This window comes from Polyergus mexicanus, unplaced genomic scaffold, assembly GCF_030449975.1.
Source record: "Polyergus mexicanus isolate NDT 795.1 unplaced genomic scaffold, iyPolMexi1.0 SCAF_12, whole genome shotgun sequence".
Classification (NCBI taxonomy): domain Eukaryota; kingdom Metazoa; phylum Arthropoda; class Insecta; order Hymenoptera; family Formicidae; genus Polyergus; species Polyergus mexicanus.
In genome coordinates this window covers 9,602,112-9,620,939 of record NW_027223332.1, presented here as the reverse complement: position 1 = coordinate 9,620,939, position 18,828 = coordinate 9,602,112, and the positions used below count along the sequence as shown (strand labels likewise).

Here is an 18,828-nt window from a genome sequence, read left to right as displayed (position 1 = left end):
CAAGGACCGAGACGAGAAGTTAGACAAAGTACCGCAGTCTCTCGACATAAAGCCCCGAGAACCTGGGCAAAACAATTTGATGACTATCTTCTTTCCATGGAGAATAATTTATAAACGATTTTAAATCGAGCTCTTTTTTAACGAAACAAGCCACATGCTTGGTACCGATCGATCCATAGACACACGATAAAAAGAACTTTGAATTTATATTCTAGCAATGCAATCTGTTATCGCTACAATGATAGCGCGGCTATGAAAATTGGTACTATGCAAATTCGAATGCATCTTTATTGGAAAACAAAGAGCAATCAATTTCGCGATACGAGCAAAATGATTGAGTTTGATCGAATCCTATCTTCGGGAAATATATACATGCTATGAAGATATAAATTATTTAATGCGCGCGTCCGGTAATATCACGATAAACGTTAATAACCGTCTTATTACGTTAGGTATAGATCTGATCGCCCTGATACGGCATAAGACGCATCGCTCTCATGATCACGTCGATTACTTAAAAGCTCATCAACAGTATTCTGATGAAAGCAGAATTTTATCAAAATCAGGCGATGTTCGATAGTGTTCCTTCCATCTTTTCTCATCGGTCATTAAACCCTATCCCTTTTTATCCGCCACATATGTATAGTATAATATATCGTACATCAATCATAAATGTAATAACTTCACGAGTATAATTTTGATTTTAATGGATTAATGAATAAGATAATTTAATAAAAATTATTCCGTGATATAACAAAGTGTCCTAGTATTAAAGGATATTAAGAGATCCTTAATTGTCTGCGAAAATTAATTGTCCGACTCTAATTCCGACATAAATTCATCCGTATTATCGTGCGTGACTTTTACTATCGCGACATGCGTTATGACTCTATAAAACGCAATATTCAGCATCGTGAATCAACTTATTATTATAATACAGTCATTCGCATTCGCGGTCGATTCGCTGCCGAACGACTCTCCTCGCTATGTATAGTTTAGCATACTGCGACACGAAAGCCTCGTTCGATCCTCGTCGTGAAGTAAAGTCACCGCTACGCCGTTCGTTGCGGTTGTCCTTTTTCTCTCCATCCCAATCTTGCTCTTTTTATATTAATTTACTCATCCACGAAAGCGCGCTTACGTGACACGAAATTTGCCGCAAAACGCAAACATTCCAAATTACCGAGATAATCGTGATGGCCGCGATTTCTCAGTTTCTAACGACAACGAATACAAAAGCACTTGGCATAAGAAACTTTTCCTCTCATCGAATTTATATATTACGTAAAACTATTTGAAGAAGAAATATATATATATATATATATATATAACCGCATTCAAAAGCTATAACAGACTTCAAAGTTAAAGTTTCACACACACACACACACACACACACACAAATACTGTGTGTATTTTATAAAAATAATCAAACTAGGAACAATGACATTTTTTCCATGTTTTATTCTGCTACTGGCACTCTCGTGTGTCATTTTATTTCCATTTGACAATCGCGACATTACGCTACTGTGTAAAATATATTACAGATATTCAAATATAAGTTGTTGCGGAAAATTACGTTGAATGACGTATAATGACATGAAAGCGACAACAGTTTGAGTTACGACGTGGCGAAACTTATGCACGATCGTCTAATTAGCTATGTAATACCCCTAATTGTCTCGCTGTGCGAGAAATCGTTAGTCCGCTTGCTTCAAACGAGGCCGTATTCATTAGCTTTTTATCTACGTAATCATCGAAGAATTCACCTCTGCACTGCACGGCACGACGGAAATGCGAATTCATCGAAGGTACCCTTCATTTAAAATAAAGGCACGCATGTTGTCGATTACTCCGCTATCTCTCATCAATTTGCATCGTTCTTGGAATACCATGTTTTCGTTCCATGCAACACGTTGTCGCGACTGTGATATAATTCTCTTCTGAAATATCACAGGAATATTTAAATTAAAGTATTATGTAAAATTTTGCAAATTTTTATAAGCATACACATAACATGTGTGTGTGTGTGTGTGTGTGTGCATTCATATATATATTTTAGTTTAAAACGTGAGAATATATGTATATATAACATTTTATATATACGTATATCTATTTTATGTACAAATATCAAATGTTGTTAAAAAAAGTTTTATATGTGCTTCCTTAAGGAATTCCAATATGTGTTCGCTGCTTCTCGCACTTGCATTACTTTATTTTGCGATCAAGAAAAAGCGCATCATTGCATCTTCACACTGGCAAACCGTAATTATTACAATCGCTCGGCCGATCGGTCGAAAGATTGAAATTCCTGCGCCACCGTTGCGCGTTCTTGCACGCTTATATCTTCTGGCAAAAAAGAAACGGTTTCTTGCGTTAAAGAGGCGGCGGAATCAAGAGTTTCTTCGTTATAAAATCGTTTGGTTGCATGTATTCATAAACGAACCGCGTTCAATATCTGTTCAATGCTAATCATTATCATTCACTCTGGTGAGCGTAACGATTGATTTCGCGTAGCGATAGAGCAAATTTATTTTTCTCGGCTTAAAGCTTGCCTACCATTATTAGTGTTATATAAGATTATTAACGAAAGTATAAGAAATATTAAAAATTAATATTTACGACGCGTTTAACCCGATAGAACTCGCATCTCGCGTTTAATATGGAATGTGGGAGAAAACCGTACGGAAATTAATAAACGCATTACTAATCTTCAACAACATACGTTTTGGCATATCCATTCAACTGACATTTGTGTTAAGAAATGATATTGCGATTATATTTCGCACAGATATTTGCGTAATACAATTGTGCAACGGTAAATTCGTCGTGCGTTAAGTTTATTTATTCATCGGTAATCACACAAGCGCTGATATTGCCCATCGGATTTTTTATGCCAGGAAGATCATATATTTTCATCGCACGCTTCGCGAATGCGGGAGTTTTACATTCTGCAATTTTGTACGGCAAATTAGTGGACTGTGAAAAATGAGAGCGCACAGTGTCGTGGTATTTTCGAATTAATATATATATATATATATATGTATATATAATTCTTATAATCTCGTGGATTTTTCGGATGGATTTCGATGACGGGACAGAGTCGGGAATGATGTTAGAACGGGAAACAAAAGATTTAAGGAGTGTACAATATACAATACAAGCCACGAAATATCACGATTTTCGTGTTAGGAAGATAGATCAACTTTTAATGCGCGCGACTACGTCTGAGCCGCCAGTTCTTGTTTCTTTTTTTTTTTCATTTTTTTATTGCTTTTCCTGGATTTTTTTCTTGTCGACAATGAGGCTCGCATCGCTCCTAGCGCACGACCCGAAGAAAGCCACGAAAAATATATGCGAGGGTTGAGCAAATTGCCAAAGTTTCCCAAAGGGAATTGAGACGCGATTTTTATTCGGGCGAGAGTCTTTGATTGTAGCAGTTAATTTAAAATTCCAATGGACAACGAACTTCTTGTCGAATACATAATCGAATCGTTAATTGAAGGAGCAGATGGACGAAGGAAATGTTTCGATATAATAATAACACTTGGAGAGTACAGGCTTCAGCGTTAAATCAATATGATCGCGTTAATGTGACAATATTGTACAATGGATTCTTCATCCATAGGCTATCTTCACTAAGAACCATCACAGCACTAAATCGATAATACACTTTACATATTAATTACGTATGATACAATAGGGAGTAACATTCATCCATACAAATAACTTAGCATGCGTAAGAATGTGACAAGCCTTCTTCATCCACTTGCCTGTTCAATTGTGTACCTGTATATATCGATTATTTTCTTTTTATTTCTGCTTATCGGAACATTGAAACTCGTTGTCGCTTGGTATATTTAGCGCTAAATGTGACAATTCTCATCTCACTCAATTCACATCTCATTGACTGTGTATTTCATTTTTGTATAAGTAAAATTTGTATTTAAAAAATCGAAGAAATCATATTTAGCGCTGAATATAAGTAGGTTGAAATAGTATAAGTATGTACAACATTTGCCTCAGACATGCTTGAACAAAGTTCATTAAAAATTCGATATACGCAATAGCAAATCAAGAGAGGATTCTGCACATAAACCAGTAATAAATGATGGCGAAAGTTACGAAGATTTATGGAAAATATTTGTTTCGTCATTTTTTACCATCCGAATAGATTTCAAATTCCTATTTAATACATGATCAATCGCGGGCCCTACTGTCTCGACTCTTCAAATTCTAATTTCCAAACCGTTAATTATGAATCGCTCGAAAATCTTCCTTCGGATTCTTCCTCTAGGCTAAAATGCTTGCCGATATTTGCTCATGAAAATTTTGACGACCGCGGTATTCCATTTAAATAACCAAACCGATTATCAATTTCACTTACGATAGTTGCATTCACGGCTCTGTTCGATTATTGCTTTCAGAACATTTCGTTTCCCCATAACAGATTTGGATTTACAAGCATGTGTTACAGCGATGAAACTTGTCCTTAATCGGGTATCGTAAAATGAAACAAAACTGAACAAAACTTGCAAAAGTCGACATATGATACGTATCTCTCGTTTTAATTAACGTACTCACATGTCAGAGGTATCTAATCAATACGTTATATTCTATTCATGTTTGTGCATAGATCATGTGCAACCATATTAATTCATCATTTAAAGTTAATAGATGCTTTAGGGATAAAAGAATTTTGAAATATTACAGTTTGGTAAATATCAGTTTATATTTCTATGTATTATTTTTATATATCAATATATCACACAACTTAAGAGTTATATTGAAAACACATCAAGCGATTGATCTACTTGATTTAATCGCTGTTGACTTACCTTTCGCTGTTACTGCATAATGGCAATAAATACGCTGAAACGAAAGCTCGACTTAAAAGATCCATTCGTCTTTCCCATTTTACGATACTCGACACTATTGCAGGATCGAAAACACGACGTGATAGCGATTAGTCGAATTATGACAGAGTGATTTTAGAATACGAATGAGGAAGCCAATCATCGATTGCACAACGGGATGATCGGCGTTAACGCGAGGATGCATAACGAGTAGAATCGAGTCGATCTTTTGATTGTCGTTGCAGCCATTTCAGACGTGCGCTGCATTCGCGTTGTCGCAAACGATAACGGTCTCCTCATTCTTGTATCACATCACGGGAATCCCAGTCTCGTGGATGTTTCTTTAAAAAAATCGCCGCGCTCCCGTAGACATCGCGCGATTTTGCTTTAAATCACCGTTATCTTCCATCCCGGATGTCAGGTTTTTCTCATTAAACCATTGCTATAGTGTTACGTACGGATAGCATTCGTGAATAGCGTTTTCTCTGCTAAAACTGCGCGAGTTGATTGCAAGTTACTCGACGTTCTATATTAGATATTTAATAATTATCTACACCGATCGCTATTATTTATACAAATCGCAGACTTCGGATCGGACTTTTGATCGGCGCAAAGTAATACCGGCCTTTTGTCAAATCGAAAAAATGACCAACTACTATAAAATCTCATTTTTTCCTATATCCTGAAAACAAAACTTTAAAATAAATAAAAAAAAAACAGTCCCACAGCGTGTTTTTGACGGCAATATAAAAGAAATATCATTTTTGAGAAATAATTTTCATAACTGAAATAGAGAGAAAGACATTGTAGGCGACGATCACAAGCCCGACCTACTCCAAGCTACCGGTAAAAGATCGACAGAGATTATTCGTAAAATCCCGAGGAAGACCACCGAGAACGCGCGCAAGGTGACGAGAAGCCTTCTCCTTGTAAGTTGTCAAAAAAGCACGACTCGTCAGAAATAATTGTCGTTTGAATAAACTAATGAAAAAGCCGCTCGCCACCGCGTCGTTTCAATCGACGACTTTACCTCTTACGTATTCTTAGACGCGAATTTTCGCGCGATGATGATTTTTGGAATTTCGAAAAATCGAGAGGATTTGGAAGTCGCACTGAATCGATCCGCGGTTTTTACGCCACACTACGCTTCTCTTTTCACAGATTTGGCCCCGAGATTCTTCGAATTCTGGGATTCTTTGCGCTTCTTTTTTTATGTTTTCGAGACGTAAATCGGGCAGCGTACGTTTATGCATTTACGGGTCTCCTAATATCGTTATAATATAATATATTTATATAATAATTAGTACAGAGAGAGTGTATGTTATTTATATTTATATATATAATATTTATATATATATATATATATATATATATATATATATATATATATGTGTGTAATATAATATAGAATATATAATATATCACTAGGGTACATATGTACAGGGACTGCAAATAATAGGAGGTGCTCTTATATTGCAATATCGTTCTCTATCCTTTTCCCTTAAGACCTAACGGACACAGGTAGAACGTAGACTCACACGAGATACAGGTACGCGTTCGTAGACTCTCTCTTTCTCTCTCGCATTAATTTTCCTCCTATCGCATTCACCCTTGCGTCTCGTTTAAATTTACATTAACGCGTAATAGGCGCAACGTCGGTCGAGAGTCTACCGTACCCCGCCACGCGGTCTTCCAACAGAGATATACCCCTAACGCGTGCGGATCGCGCACAAAAGTCTATTTACAGATACAGGAAACACGCGAAGGACTCCTTGTCCTGTCCCGAAAGCACGAAGAGTGCCATTTTCGCTCGCGAGCACGACTTCTCGAGCGCGGCGCTACTCCGGAAATAAAATTGCACTTTATAGTATGAGAGTCCGGCCATCCTCGCTCCCCTCCGGCACGTCCAGCGAAAATCCTGGCGGACGATCGAGCGTAACCAAGATTCGCAAATAGGACAAGGAGGGAATGATAGTGAGAGCCGAGTACCGACCAGCCGACGTTCCTACCGCTACGACGGCTCCGACGTGGAGTCCGGTTCCCTCTCGTCGGCGGAGAGGTCTTCTTGGTCGCCGCCAGACTCGTCGGCGCAGTCCTCGTCGGGATCGTCGTCCTTCGTACTGCTCACAGGTTCGTTCTCCTGTCACGGACTCCCTCCACCGGTGTCGTCGCCCCGATGCCCGGGCGTCAAACTGGGACTTCTCCGTCTCTTTTCTTGAAGCCCGTTCACCATGTTCTCGATGGACTTGAGCTCGCCGGCGGAGCTGGACGTCGTCGAGGTCAGAGCGCTGCCACTGGTGGGCGTCGGCGAATCGGTTGTCGGCCTCGGCGGTGGCGATCTCGGGCTCAAGGTCCTGCTGCCGGGCGTCACGGTTTCAAAGGCGGAGCCATGAGAAGGAGCCGGGAGAGTATAGGGGGCGAATCTGTGACCCTTCAGCTGGTGCAAGGGACTCGCCAGAGGATGCGGATAGTGCGCGAAGAGCGCTGGATGTTGGGAGGCCGCCAGGGCTAGTTGAGCGTTAAACAGCATGCCGGGTGTAACACCGCCGTGCAGACCCAGGGGCGTGGGTGGTATCAGGGGACCGGGACCAGGATAAAGTCCGGGAACCGGCGGATACAGATACGGCAGCAGCGGCGGGTGAAGTGGCGGACCGACGGAGACATCCGGCCGTGGGCCCTCGGATCCGGTCGGGCCTGGCCCGCCGCCGCTCTCAGACCCGGACGACTCGCTTCCCTCACCCCGCTCGCTCGTCCGATCGTCCCTTTCGCGGGAGTGCTCCCGTTCCCGATGATGATGGGCCGGATGTGGCGTGTCAGGGCCGACCACATCTAGCAGCTTGTCCTCGTCATCCATGAGATCGGTGGCGGAGTTTGATGAGCGTCTCTTGTCCGGCGACGTTGGTCCGCCAGCTGTCAAACGGGAACCGCCGCCCGATACTGTCAGTAGCGCCTGCCTTCTGCAACAACGACGCGGAGTTAGCAATCTTGCTATGTTCGCGAAATTCTTAATTTGCTCTTTAGATTAATTTTCTATCGTATATAAAATTAAGCTAAAATTTTATTTCATATTATTCAAAAAATTAATGAAATTATACCGCGTTGATTTTATCTCGCGAAAAGTAAATTATGAGCTAAGATACAGAGATTCGTTATCGCCGTGACGCGCAATTATAAAGAAATAAGGCAATGACTCGTCTTCATATTTTTATATAGATTGACTATTGATTTATGGAAAGGCGTGGTTAGTAAAAATTACCAATCGTTAAAAAATATTACAGCGTAGAGAGCTATCGGGTAAAATGGGTTTCGCCTATTTCGATATGATTTATCGATATTCCTAAGTTGACAATTTTTCCTTTGAGATGCGAATGCCCGCGTGAATGCCCGATGATTACGGCACACTATAATTGGTTCGGAGAATATAACGAAAAGGCGGATGATAAAGTTACTTCTTTCCTTGGCAGCGGCAATTTCAATGCTAAATCGTTTGCAACATCTCGTTGCGGTTTTGTTAATATGCCGTATGCGCGTATGTCTCAATCGAAAATATATAACAAACAATGTCCGGTAAGAAGATACGTTCGCACGAAATGTTGCAAAAATCGATCAACGATTTTAATCTTTACTAAGCGTAATATTATTTGACTATATTTTTGCTTTTTATGCACATTGATCGATTAACTTGTAATATCATATGTGAAAGTTATTGCAATGTTAAATTTTTTAATTTCTAACATGAAACGAAGCGACAGAGCAACTTTTTAAAGATTTGGCAAGTTTGAAAATGAATATACAATAGTTTGGATTTTTTCTCACCTCAAATTCCGCGAAATTTCCATAAATATTGTCTCGCGATTATGTCTGTGATTATGGCTTTAAAAAAAAAAAAAAAAAAAAAAAAAAAAAAAAAAAAAAAAAAAAACCGCTGCGAATAAGATATAGCGTTCAAGAGAGAAACAGCCGCATACGATCATGCGATCGCAAGAAGACAGAGAGGTATTGTGTCGAAGAGAGAATCTCAAAAGGCCCCGACGCACACAAGCGTCAGCGATCATTCTCGGCCTATGCGGCGCGTCTCGCTCGTCTCCGCGGCAATAATTCATGCGAGGCTAGTTGGCGAGCGATGCAATAAACGAGATCTCGGGATTTATGCGAGCGCCGGTAGCTGTATCGCCCCAAGGCGCGGCCGTGGTATTAGATTAATTATCTTAATTGTGCCTTCAACGCCTTTCCTATGCGCGCGCCAAGCGTCTACTACTGGCTCTCCGCTCGCGCGCGCGTGCGTTGCCTTCACGTGCGCGGCTTAACTTTATGCCACTCGCGGCTATTTGCACTTATAAGACGAGCGAGAGTGTGTGTGTATATATATATATATATGCGCATAAACGATAGAACACACTCAAGATATACGCGAAGCACACTATTTTATATCGCTCTCCGCGTCGCGGTACGATGCAAAGAACTTTTTTCCGCGAATCGCGAGGAGCTAAAGGGAATCGAGCGCTGATTTATCGCCCCGACGTCTCTAGCCGCCCGTATCCCGACAGTCATGATCATTTTTCGCAATGTCGCGGCGATATCGAACGCGAGAGACCGTATCGATTCGCGATGCGCTGATCTATTCGCGATTTCCTCGGGGCAACGTGTTTCTATCACACGATCTACGCAAAGAGTCACGTATATCGCAACGTGATTTATTGAATTGGATTTTATATGGACAGCCTCTATACAAGAAGAACATAGCGAGAGGTTTTAATCGTTTCTAATTAATCTACATTAGTATGCATGAATCCTTATACATTTTTACAGTTCGATTTTACAATCGACTGAAACGCAGATAGAAAAAAAAAAAATAATGAACCGTGATTAGCGTTAAACGACGACTTGAATCGATTCCGGCGAATGCAAAGAAAAATGAACGTCCTCCGAGACCGTCGAGACCGTCGAGACCGCAGACGAGAGGAGAGAAGGACGCGCGTACTTATTCGAGAATCCTATACCGGGTGCACGGCGGCAAACTATTGATTTGGCGCGCTCTCGCACTTACGTACAGAAACCAGAGTTGCCTGCACAACCCTCTCGTTGCTGCAACGAGTGCATGTCACGGATGCATCCATGAGGAGCGCGGATGCACCTCGGGCAAGCGAAAGCGCGCCGTCGCTGTGTGTTAGTGAACTGATCGCATTACATGGCATTAAGGTAGGTACCGGTAAGCCTCTCGTTGTGCGAACGGCTATAGCCGGGACTTACACGAGGCTTAGGTTTGTTCTGCCTGCACGAGACGATGTATTAGATTTGCCCTATTCCCCCTTTCCTTTCCCACCCCCGTTCCGTCGCGCCCTCGTAACCCCGGCCCGTCATTCGACTCGATTGTCGACGGTAACGTACCATCGAGTTTCCTTCGCGTGATTAGAGACATTCGAGGAAATTTTGCCCGTGTTCGCTCGAAAGGATCCGTGCGCGCCAATTAATTCTGGATTAGGTTGCGAAATCGAATCGTATTTCGACTTGGCGCGATTATGAGAGACGTATGTTGCGGCGCTTTTCGTATCGTCGCGGAAAAACATTTTTTGTGTGGGAAGGATAGAGGCTGCTCCTCTACTCTGTCAAAAAGTATCTTTGCGAGTGCATAATCGTTGCATAATGTTTCGAGCGAATCGAACAAACGATGGATATTTTTGCATTAACGAAACTGAGAGATTATAAACTCAGACTATTAACAAAGAGGGTGCCTAACGAGGCTAGACTGATATTTTTTAACGAAAATCGAAGGTAAAGCCGGAGGCTAATCCGACTAGTAATTATACCTCGAAGGAATGCTTTGTTATATTTCGGAGAACTCGCGGGAATCCCAACGATTTTCGTTCTGCGGATAATATAATTAACTGCAAAAGTTAAGAGTAAAACTCACTATCAGCTTCTCTGTAGATTTCTCTGTAGATGCACCTCGATCCGCTCATTAATCAGAAACTGAATACGTGATAGCCGAATATGTAAATATCGAATGTATGAATTAATCCCGGAGACAATGATCGATGATCGGTGTCGCAATTATTATTAATTTAACACCCGTACTAAATATATATCGCTAGAAAATACGTATAGTTCGCGTTATATGTATTAAACGGGATAGTAGGTGTTTCACAAGCGAACAAACTAATTTGCCGCGTATCGCAATGCGATCTTTCCGCGGTGTATATGATGATGAATGACGTGACAATTCGCCGCACACCGGCGTACCTTCTTACATTTTTTCGTCCCGTCTTTCTTTTTAAGCGCTGTAGCGAATCAACTCGTCATGCTCGAGTGGCGTTACATCTCGTGACGAAACGCCGCGTCGCGCGTTGTTAAAAAATTAACGAAACAATGCACCGGCTGTCAGTGCCGGTTTAACGCTATCGCGTCGAGTGGAAGCGATTTCCACACAGAGAATACGAATACAATTGTGTGCGCGCGGTTATACGTATGTTGAATTATAATAAGTGATCGTCCAAATAATATTGCGCGAGGCTAATTTCCGATGAGATTGGATTCGCTACACATTACACGGTTACTTTTATCGCCTCTCTTTTACTCTACTATCCTTCTTACTTCTTCCGATATCGCTATTAGCGGTTTAGTACGTTATACGGAAGTCTACGATACGATCGAAGGTATAGCGCGTAAAAAATGCATCGGGACATGCGCGATTGAGGAAAGCGGTTTTGTACGAGGATCGTCCACGCTCTCGAAGCACAGTCTTTGTGCAGCCGCAAAACGATCTCTATAGGGCCAATATAAAATTCAAAGCCGCCAAGAGTGGCACCCTCCAACGTTAACGACAGCGCCGCCCCTGAGCATCAGTATGCTAATCCGATGATTGGCTATGTTCCAACTCCCGGTCCCTCTTCTCGCTTCTGCCACTCTCCTTCTCTCGCGACACGTCTCTTCGTCTCTTTCTGCCGGTGTTTCCCCGCCGTGCCTTCTCTTTCTCTCTTTATAGTTTCCCTGTGGCTTCCTGATGGCATCCAACCACCCTTAACCGAAACCATAAGCCAAAACTAACCCTTATTCTAATTAGGCGGTGCCGCGGCGACGCGTCCCCCCTGCTTTGCATATTTTCTCCATTAACCTCGCCCTTTCTTTATCCGCTCGACGTCGCAGACCACAATTTTCCAAAAATTTTCTCTTCCACGGCTTGCACCGTTTTTCTTTCTTCCTTCTTTTTCCCTGCATGACGTAACGCGCTTTCCGCGATGATACAAGATTCATCATCATAGACGGAATATCTTTTTTCTTTCGCGCGTGTACATATCGATGAAATTTTTCCGAGAATATATTCGTTAATAAGGACGTAATAAGGATTAGGAACAGCTTAAATTGTTATGCATAGCGAAACTTAACTTGATCAAAATCCACTTTTCACCCCGCGATCAATGAGATAGAAATTGGTTTCCATAGCGGCCTGGTCCACGGCAACGGGCCAGCATCCCGAGGGGAGCGCACTCGCTGACATAAGCTCATAAACCCGCAATATTGAATACAAATGGACGGCACTGCCGGCGATGCGGAGTGCAAATGAGCCCTGTGAAACCAACCCTTAGCTCCGGGGGTGACCCTAAGGTCGGCATAATAGCCCCGATCGAGGGGAAGCTCGAAAGGTCTACGATCAATTAGGTCGACCCCGAAGACAGATTCGCGCTCTTTGCGCTCTTCACGAAGCGCGATTCCAAGAGAGGGCATATCCCTTGCTTTGAATTTAGGGTAGTTTTTTAATCCGCCCTATGTACGATTTTTATCACTCGATATTCGATGAAAGACGCTTAATCTACTTTGATTCTTTTCAAACTCTTTCCCGATCATCAATATTATATACTTTATCGTAAATAAGTTATATGAAAGAAAACTTTTGCACACGGATATACTGTAAAAATTATTTACATCTATTTGACATAGATACGCTCCTTATTTTTAAAAAATTTCGGGAAAGGGTTAAAAAAAACATACCGCGCTTGAAATGCAGTTTTGAAAGCGATACTCACTTTTTCTCGCGCTTTCCCGCGCCAGTGTCCCGAAATCCTTTCGCAAAAGGATTATTATCGATCTTCAGCTGGGTGATCTAAACACAAAATTAATATACATATATATATATCTATATCTATATACATTATTAGAAAAGAATATTAATGAATTTAAGAATACTTAATTAAATTAAAAGATTTCTTGTTAATTTATATTCGCGGTAGGTCTGGACGAGACTCTAAGAGTGAATATTCTTCTTTCTCGTTTTGTTTTGTATTCGGCCGACATACCGAGAAGACGCGATAATTAAGATAGTAGTATGTAGCCGCGTATATATAATAAACGACCTAAAATCTCTGTACAAGGCCCGGTCTCTTCTTATGCCACGTGCGTGCGTGTGAGCGACTCATTCACTACCGAAAATAATGCGTACCGAGAAGGCTGCTTATTCCACGAAACGGTCTTCGCATCCACAGCTTTATCGAGACGAAAATATAGGGAAATTATTAATTAACGAAGGAAGGCCAGAAACCTAAACGATCCACCCGCTCAGATCGTAACGCGAGATTGTTTTTCCCTGATAAAAATTTCCGCTATGCGTGAGAGTTTTATTATTTCTTCTGCAATAAGGTGACGAATTCTTAATGAATCGAAGAAGTTTTAGCAAGATTGACCGATTTACACCGATTATAGTTTTTTTTTTTTTTTTTTACAAAATAAAAGGAAAAACAAAGTAAAGTTTTCTATCTTTCTAAAAGTTCCCACACAACAAACATCAAAGTCCAATTTTCCGAAGGATCGCTCTGTGATACTCTGACATTAGTCTAACAAAGATTTCTTTCGTGTAGGAGACATTTCGGTCGCTTACTTACCTTTTCATTTTGATAAGCCGTTACGGCGATGAATTCCGTCTCCTTGAAAACGTAACTTCTGAACGTCGAATACGGAAGTTTCAGGATATCGTTTGCTCGCACGAGGTGAAACCTCGGCTGATACTTGTGCATCGAGTTCAGTATCGTCTGTAATAAGAAAGGGGGCATACATTGGGACAGATTGTTTTATATTAACTCTGACAAAGAGAACGTTTGCAATTAATTCGCTTTGTTCGTACTTTCAGACCAACTATTTGACACGATGCGATTCTACCATCACAAAAGCCTGTCCTTATAAAACCTTAAGTTAAGAAGACGTACAATATGTTGTGGAACAAGTTTTTTTAAGACGTACAAATTTCTTCATACATCTTTAGACTTTGTAGTAGAAAATGGATCTCGTTTTTATAAACGATAGTAAAAGTATTCTCCAATTAGCGTAAAATTTTCGTGATTAGGCATTGCGAGCGTGATGTTGAGAGTAATGTACAGCACGGCGCAAAATTAAGAAACAAAAGCGGCACGAGACACGAGAGCGATTTTGCACGAAGAAAAATATAGAGAGATATGTCAGATTAAAAAAGTGTCAAGAAGGTGTCGCCGTTAATCGTACAATCGGAGAGCGTGCGCGCTGGCATGTTACTCCTTCTCCCCGTTAATTAATCTTCGTGCGAGTATTTCATAAAGTTCCGTGCGGGCCAAGAAGGAAGGAGCTTGGCAAAGCGGCTATTACAATGATGCATCATGCCGGATTGATGGATACAAAGTCTGCAAACGTAATCGAGCTTTACGAACAAGCTACGAGCGATTTTATCATCGACGATGACGACTCGCGGTCACATATTTCCATTGAAAACGTAATTATTTGTCGAAGATATCCCTTATATATTAGCACTCGAATGATATGCTAATGGCCAGAAACGACTATGATAAAACAGCCGCGCGTATTTACCCTACCTACAATAATACGTACACGTTTCGATTTAGTGCCGCACTTGGCGCCAAATCATCGTTGTTAAGCGGCATAATACAAATTTATCAAATTATCGAGATAAACGAACTCGCCGATTACGATAATTTATCGACCTCGCGATTAAAAGCTCGCGTTATCCAGAGCGGTGGCCCATCGATCTTGTTAAACGGACGCGAGCTTACTACTCGCTCACGAGGCTCACATCGGTCGCGTTCGAGCAAATTCACCGGTGCACACGTCTTGCTTTTATTATAATTCAAAGGACTGTTCAGAATATTCCAGCACGCAAAACGACAAGAGCGAGCGCACGGAGAGAGATTAATACGTTAGAGCGGTAACGAGCAAATTATCGGGGGCGTCTGTAAAAATGCGGAACGATCGATATTACCAGAAATTGTGCCTCCATGCCTCTAGCTCGATTCGAATCCACGAAGACGGATTCTTGGATCCGCGACGGGCCATCATTTCCGACCAATCGGCCGAAGTCAAGACTCGATCGTCGTCGGCATAATTTATATACATATAGCGCGATTATCGACGCACATACATAGTGATCGATAGACGCGCTCCGAAACATGGCCGACCGTACTTCTGAATATCGGTCGCTCTCCGGGGGGGCTCAATCGAATTCTCTTATTAATTCAATGGAACCCGCAGTCTCTCGCTGCCATTTCGTCAAACGAAACATATCGATACCGCGCTTATCACTCGTATATCGTGACTGCATCGTATGAACGAAGGGGAAAGCGAGATTAATTTAAATGAATGGCATCGAAAAATCGGTTCATCCGCCACCGCGCGAGAACTCGTATTTTTTTATTATTATTATTATTATTATTATTATTATTATTATTATATATATATATCAAAAAGAATATTCATCTTCAAAGGAAAAATCAACAAATTTTACGAAGATGATAACGAAAGCTAAACTTTATAAGAAATTATATTCTAGATTATTAGATCTCGCTGAAAGATAATGTAATACTACAATATAAATTTCGCCCATACATCACGAGCAATGTCGTTAAAGTATTAATACCAGATTAGTTTATAAACTGGAAACACCGAGTCAGATATGCCAAGGATTGTGTTCGCGGAACCCTTAAAATTTTTACGATACTCTGTAATTAACTGCGAAGGACGGATTATTATATAATGTGTATGCGAAATGTGTATAAGTAACGTGTTCGAAAACATACCGATGATATCGCGCGACAATCTATAGTCTCTTCCAGGTCTAGAGAACAAATTCTAGGAAAAACGTGCATAAATTAATTAATTCGTGTATACGAATCATAATGGAAAAGGGGAGATTAAAGAATCGGAAAAAAAATGGCAGATATATCCGGCGCGTTAATTTATCGTTATATTCATAGATGAAGATTGGCGTTTAAGCGAGTGATCGGTCCACGCGTTCGGCGCGGAAAAAATAAAAATCATCGGAGGACAGTTAAAGGTCTCCCATGTCGGAGTGCATGGAGTCATAAGTGGAAGAATCGACTCGTAAAGACGCGCAACGCCGACCAATCCGCGACGAGAAATTCACGCCGCGTGCACGGTAACAAAAAAAAAAATATTCACCGTCACGCTCGTGCGTGTAAATCGCACGGCGCACGTAAGGCGGAAAGGGAAAACCCGCTCTCTCGCTCGTTCCCGTACGGACGCCATTATGCGCGCGGCATGGCACAAAGAGGAAATAATTAGCGCTGGCCGGGTGATAAGCCGGCAATCTAGGCGTTTGTCATTAGCCTATCAAAGCCGAATGCTTCTTTTCTTTTTTTTTTCTCTCTCTCTCTCTCTTTCCCCTCGCCGTCACCGACCGCCACTGGTCCCTCCCCCCGCCTCCCTCTTCCGATCCTTTGCACGTCGTCCCGGCGGTTCCCTCGTCCCTATCTCGTTTCTCGTGGACCTTCGGCCTCGACACGCCTCTGGCGCCGTGGAAAATATGTGCGAACGCCGATCGGAGCAATTAGTATTTCTCCGGACCCTAATCTGGGCTCGCTCGAGCGCGGCAAATGCGCGTCTTTCGCGGTGCACGTGCAACATGTCGGCGAATGAGGAATAAAAGAAGAGGATAGACGGAGGAAAGAGAGAGTACTGATTCGCGAGAGAAGAAAGGGTAGGAAGCTAGTATTGCAAGATGCGCCGAGTTCAAGAAAGAGAATAATAAAAAAGAAAAAAGAAAAAAGAAAAAAGAAAAAAAAACAGAGTAAGTTGTAGGATAGAAAGTAAGTGGTAGGATCCGAAGCGGTCCGTTGTGTATATCGCGCCGCGTGAACTGACCGAGCAGATAAAACCGCACAGCGGAGGAGAGGATGTTGGTGAGAGAGCGAGTAGGGGGGAAGAGAGGGACCGCAGGAAAGGAAAGTGAGAGAATATCTCGACCGACACAGAAGCCGACATTGCTAATGACTCTGTCCGCGGTAATCTCCGGGTGTTATCTGTCCTGGCTACCTGGGGGCCCACCTACTTCGAATCACGAACCTGCACACGCTGCTGCTGCGTCTCCCCCCTTCTTCTTGTCCCCTCACCCATGTGCCATCAGGATCACGGAATCCGGAGATCTCTTTAGATGCGCCGTTTTTGAGCCGCGCGATGTGAGGTATACATGTAAATATCTTTAGAGAGGGAGAGAGAGAGAGAGAGAGAGAGAGAGAGGGTATATGGTCTAATAAAAAAATGTATGCGCGTGTAACAACTTTAAATCTATTTTTCTGATTTTAAATTACTTTCTCACCCCTTTTTCACACAAATAATATTTAAAAGATGGGTAAAAAACAAAAGTAAAATAAATCGAAAACGTAAAAGATTAAAAAAGATCGACGATGAAAAATATAGGGATAAAATAATTGGTCGTTGGTCGAAGCCGAGAATGAAGGCGAAGGCGTGCAACAAAGCCTCGCCATTACTGTCTTTAGTGTTTGGTCAACTGATCGTACAGAAGAGCAAACAAATCTCTTGGGCTGAAAGGGCCTGCCTCGGTGAGAGACTGAAAATAAGGACTTTAAGCAGCACCGGCGGTGGTATCGCGAAATTCTTTCGCCGTAGCGAGGAGCAAAAAGCCAAGTGCAGAACGCGCTTCGACGTATTGCAAAGACGAGAACTGTGAACTAAAAGATAGGATGGGTTACAGGAAAAAAGAGGAAGGGAGAGGGAGAGACAGAAGAGGAAAAAGTCGGCGCTTTTCACTTTGAGAATGAAGAAGTTGGCCGATGGTCCGAGGATTACTTAGCCATCGGTACATCAGGTAACAGTGCATGTGCGGTTTAGTTTGCAGTCCTTGCGAATGCACGTATCTCCCGTATGTGCGCACTCTCATCGGCTTACGTACATACGTGTGTGTACATACGATCTCCGACACACACACACACACACACGTGCACGTACACGCATTCGAGATATCTGAACGAATAACGCGAGAATAACGAGAGAAAAGATATACTGGTAAAAAGTCATCGGACGGAAAGAAGAGAAAGGGATGGTTCGCGTATACGTACGATACGTGGGGGAGTAGCGAAGAGGGCGAAAGAGGGTGGTTCTTGACGACGAGTGTGGCGCTACCTCGGCAGAAAGCGGCGGAGGAGCGAAACTTTTCGCCGAAGGCGAGGGTGCGAGAGGGAAAGCTCCGCTTGCCACGTAAAGGTGCGACGAAGAAAAGACGAGGAGGCGACGGGGTTGGAACGCACCGGAGCGAAAAGGGAAGGTGGTGGTAAGGCTGGTCGTCCTGGTATCGACCGCCTGAAAAAGAGGTGGATTTTTCTATCCCTGGGCGGAGGACCCGTCGTGTAGGAGGACATGTTCTGGACGCGAACGCGACTGGCCCATCTCTGGACCTTCGTCACACGAAATAAAAATAAAAGTAGACTATCTCGGTAATATTTCGTTGCATTTAGTAATGCGGTGTATAAAAATAAATTTCTCTACTTAGCGTCATCAATCACAAAGAGAGAGAGAGAGAGAGAGAGAGAGAGAGACATTGAAAATTTTTCAATATAATTTATAACTTTCAGATAGAGAAACATAATTTTGTTGAGAAAAAATTATGAAATATCGAAATATTATTTAGAATTTTGAATATTTCATAAATCATACGAAATCTTAAAATTTTTAATCAAAATTGATTACA

At 42.0% G+C, this 18,828-nt stretch overlaps 2 protein-coding genes across 9 annotated transcripts in view; one reads left to right on the top strand and one right to left on the bottom strand.

Moving 5' to 3' along the window:
* Positions 1–18,828, top strand: part of LOC138938443 (uncharacterized) — a 355,984-nt gene that overhangs the window by 137,060 nt on the left and 200,096 nt on the right. The window lies entirely within an intron of this gene.
* The window catches only part of Bi (T-box transcription factor bifid), an 84,087-nt gene continuing 65,593 nt past the window's right edge, over positions 335–18,828 (bottom strand). For 6 of the 7 annotated variants that reach the window (XM_070304779.1, XM_070304782.1, XM_070304783.1 and 3 more), the window contains 3 exons: positions 13,727–13,873; positions 12,875–12,951; positions 335–7,810 (listed from right to left, as the gene is read on the bottom strand). In XM_070304779.1, the coding sequence (XP_070160880.1) occupies positions 6,997–7,810; positions 12,875–12,951; positions 13,727–13,873 (1,038 nt within the window). In that variant the 3' untranslated portion in view covers positions 335–6,996. The remainder of the gene's footprint in view (positions 7,811–12,874; positions 12,952–13,726; positions 13,874–18,828) is intronic. The other variant, XM_070304780.1, reaches the window with a different exon arrangement.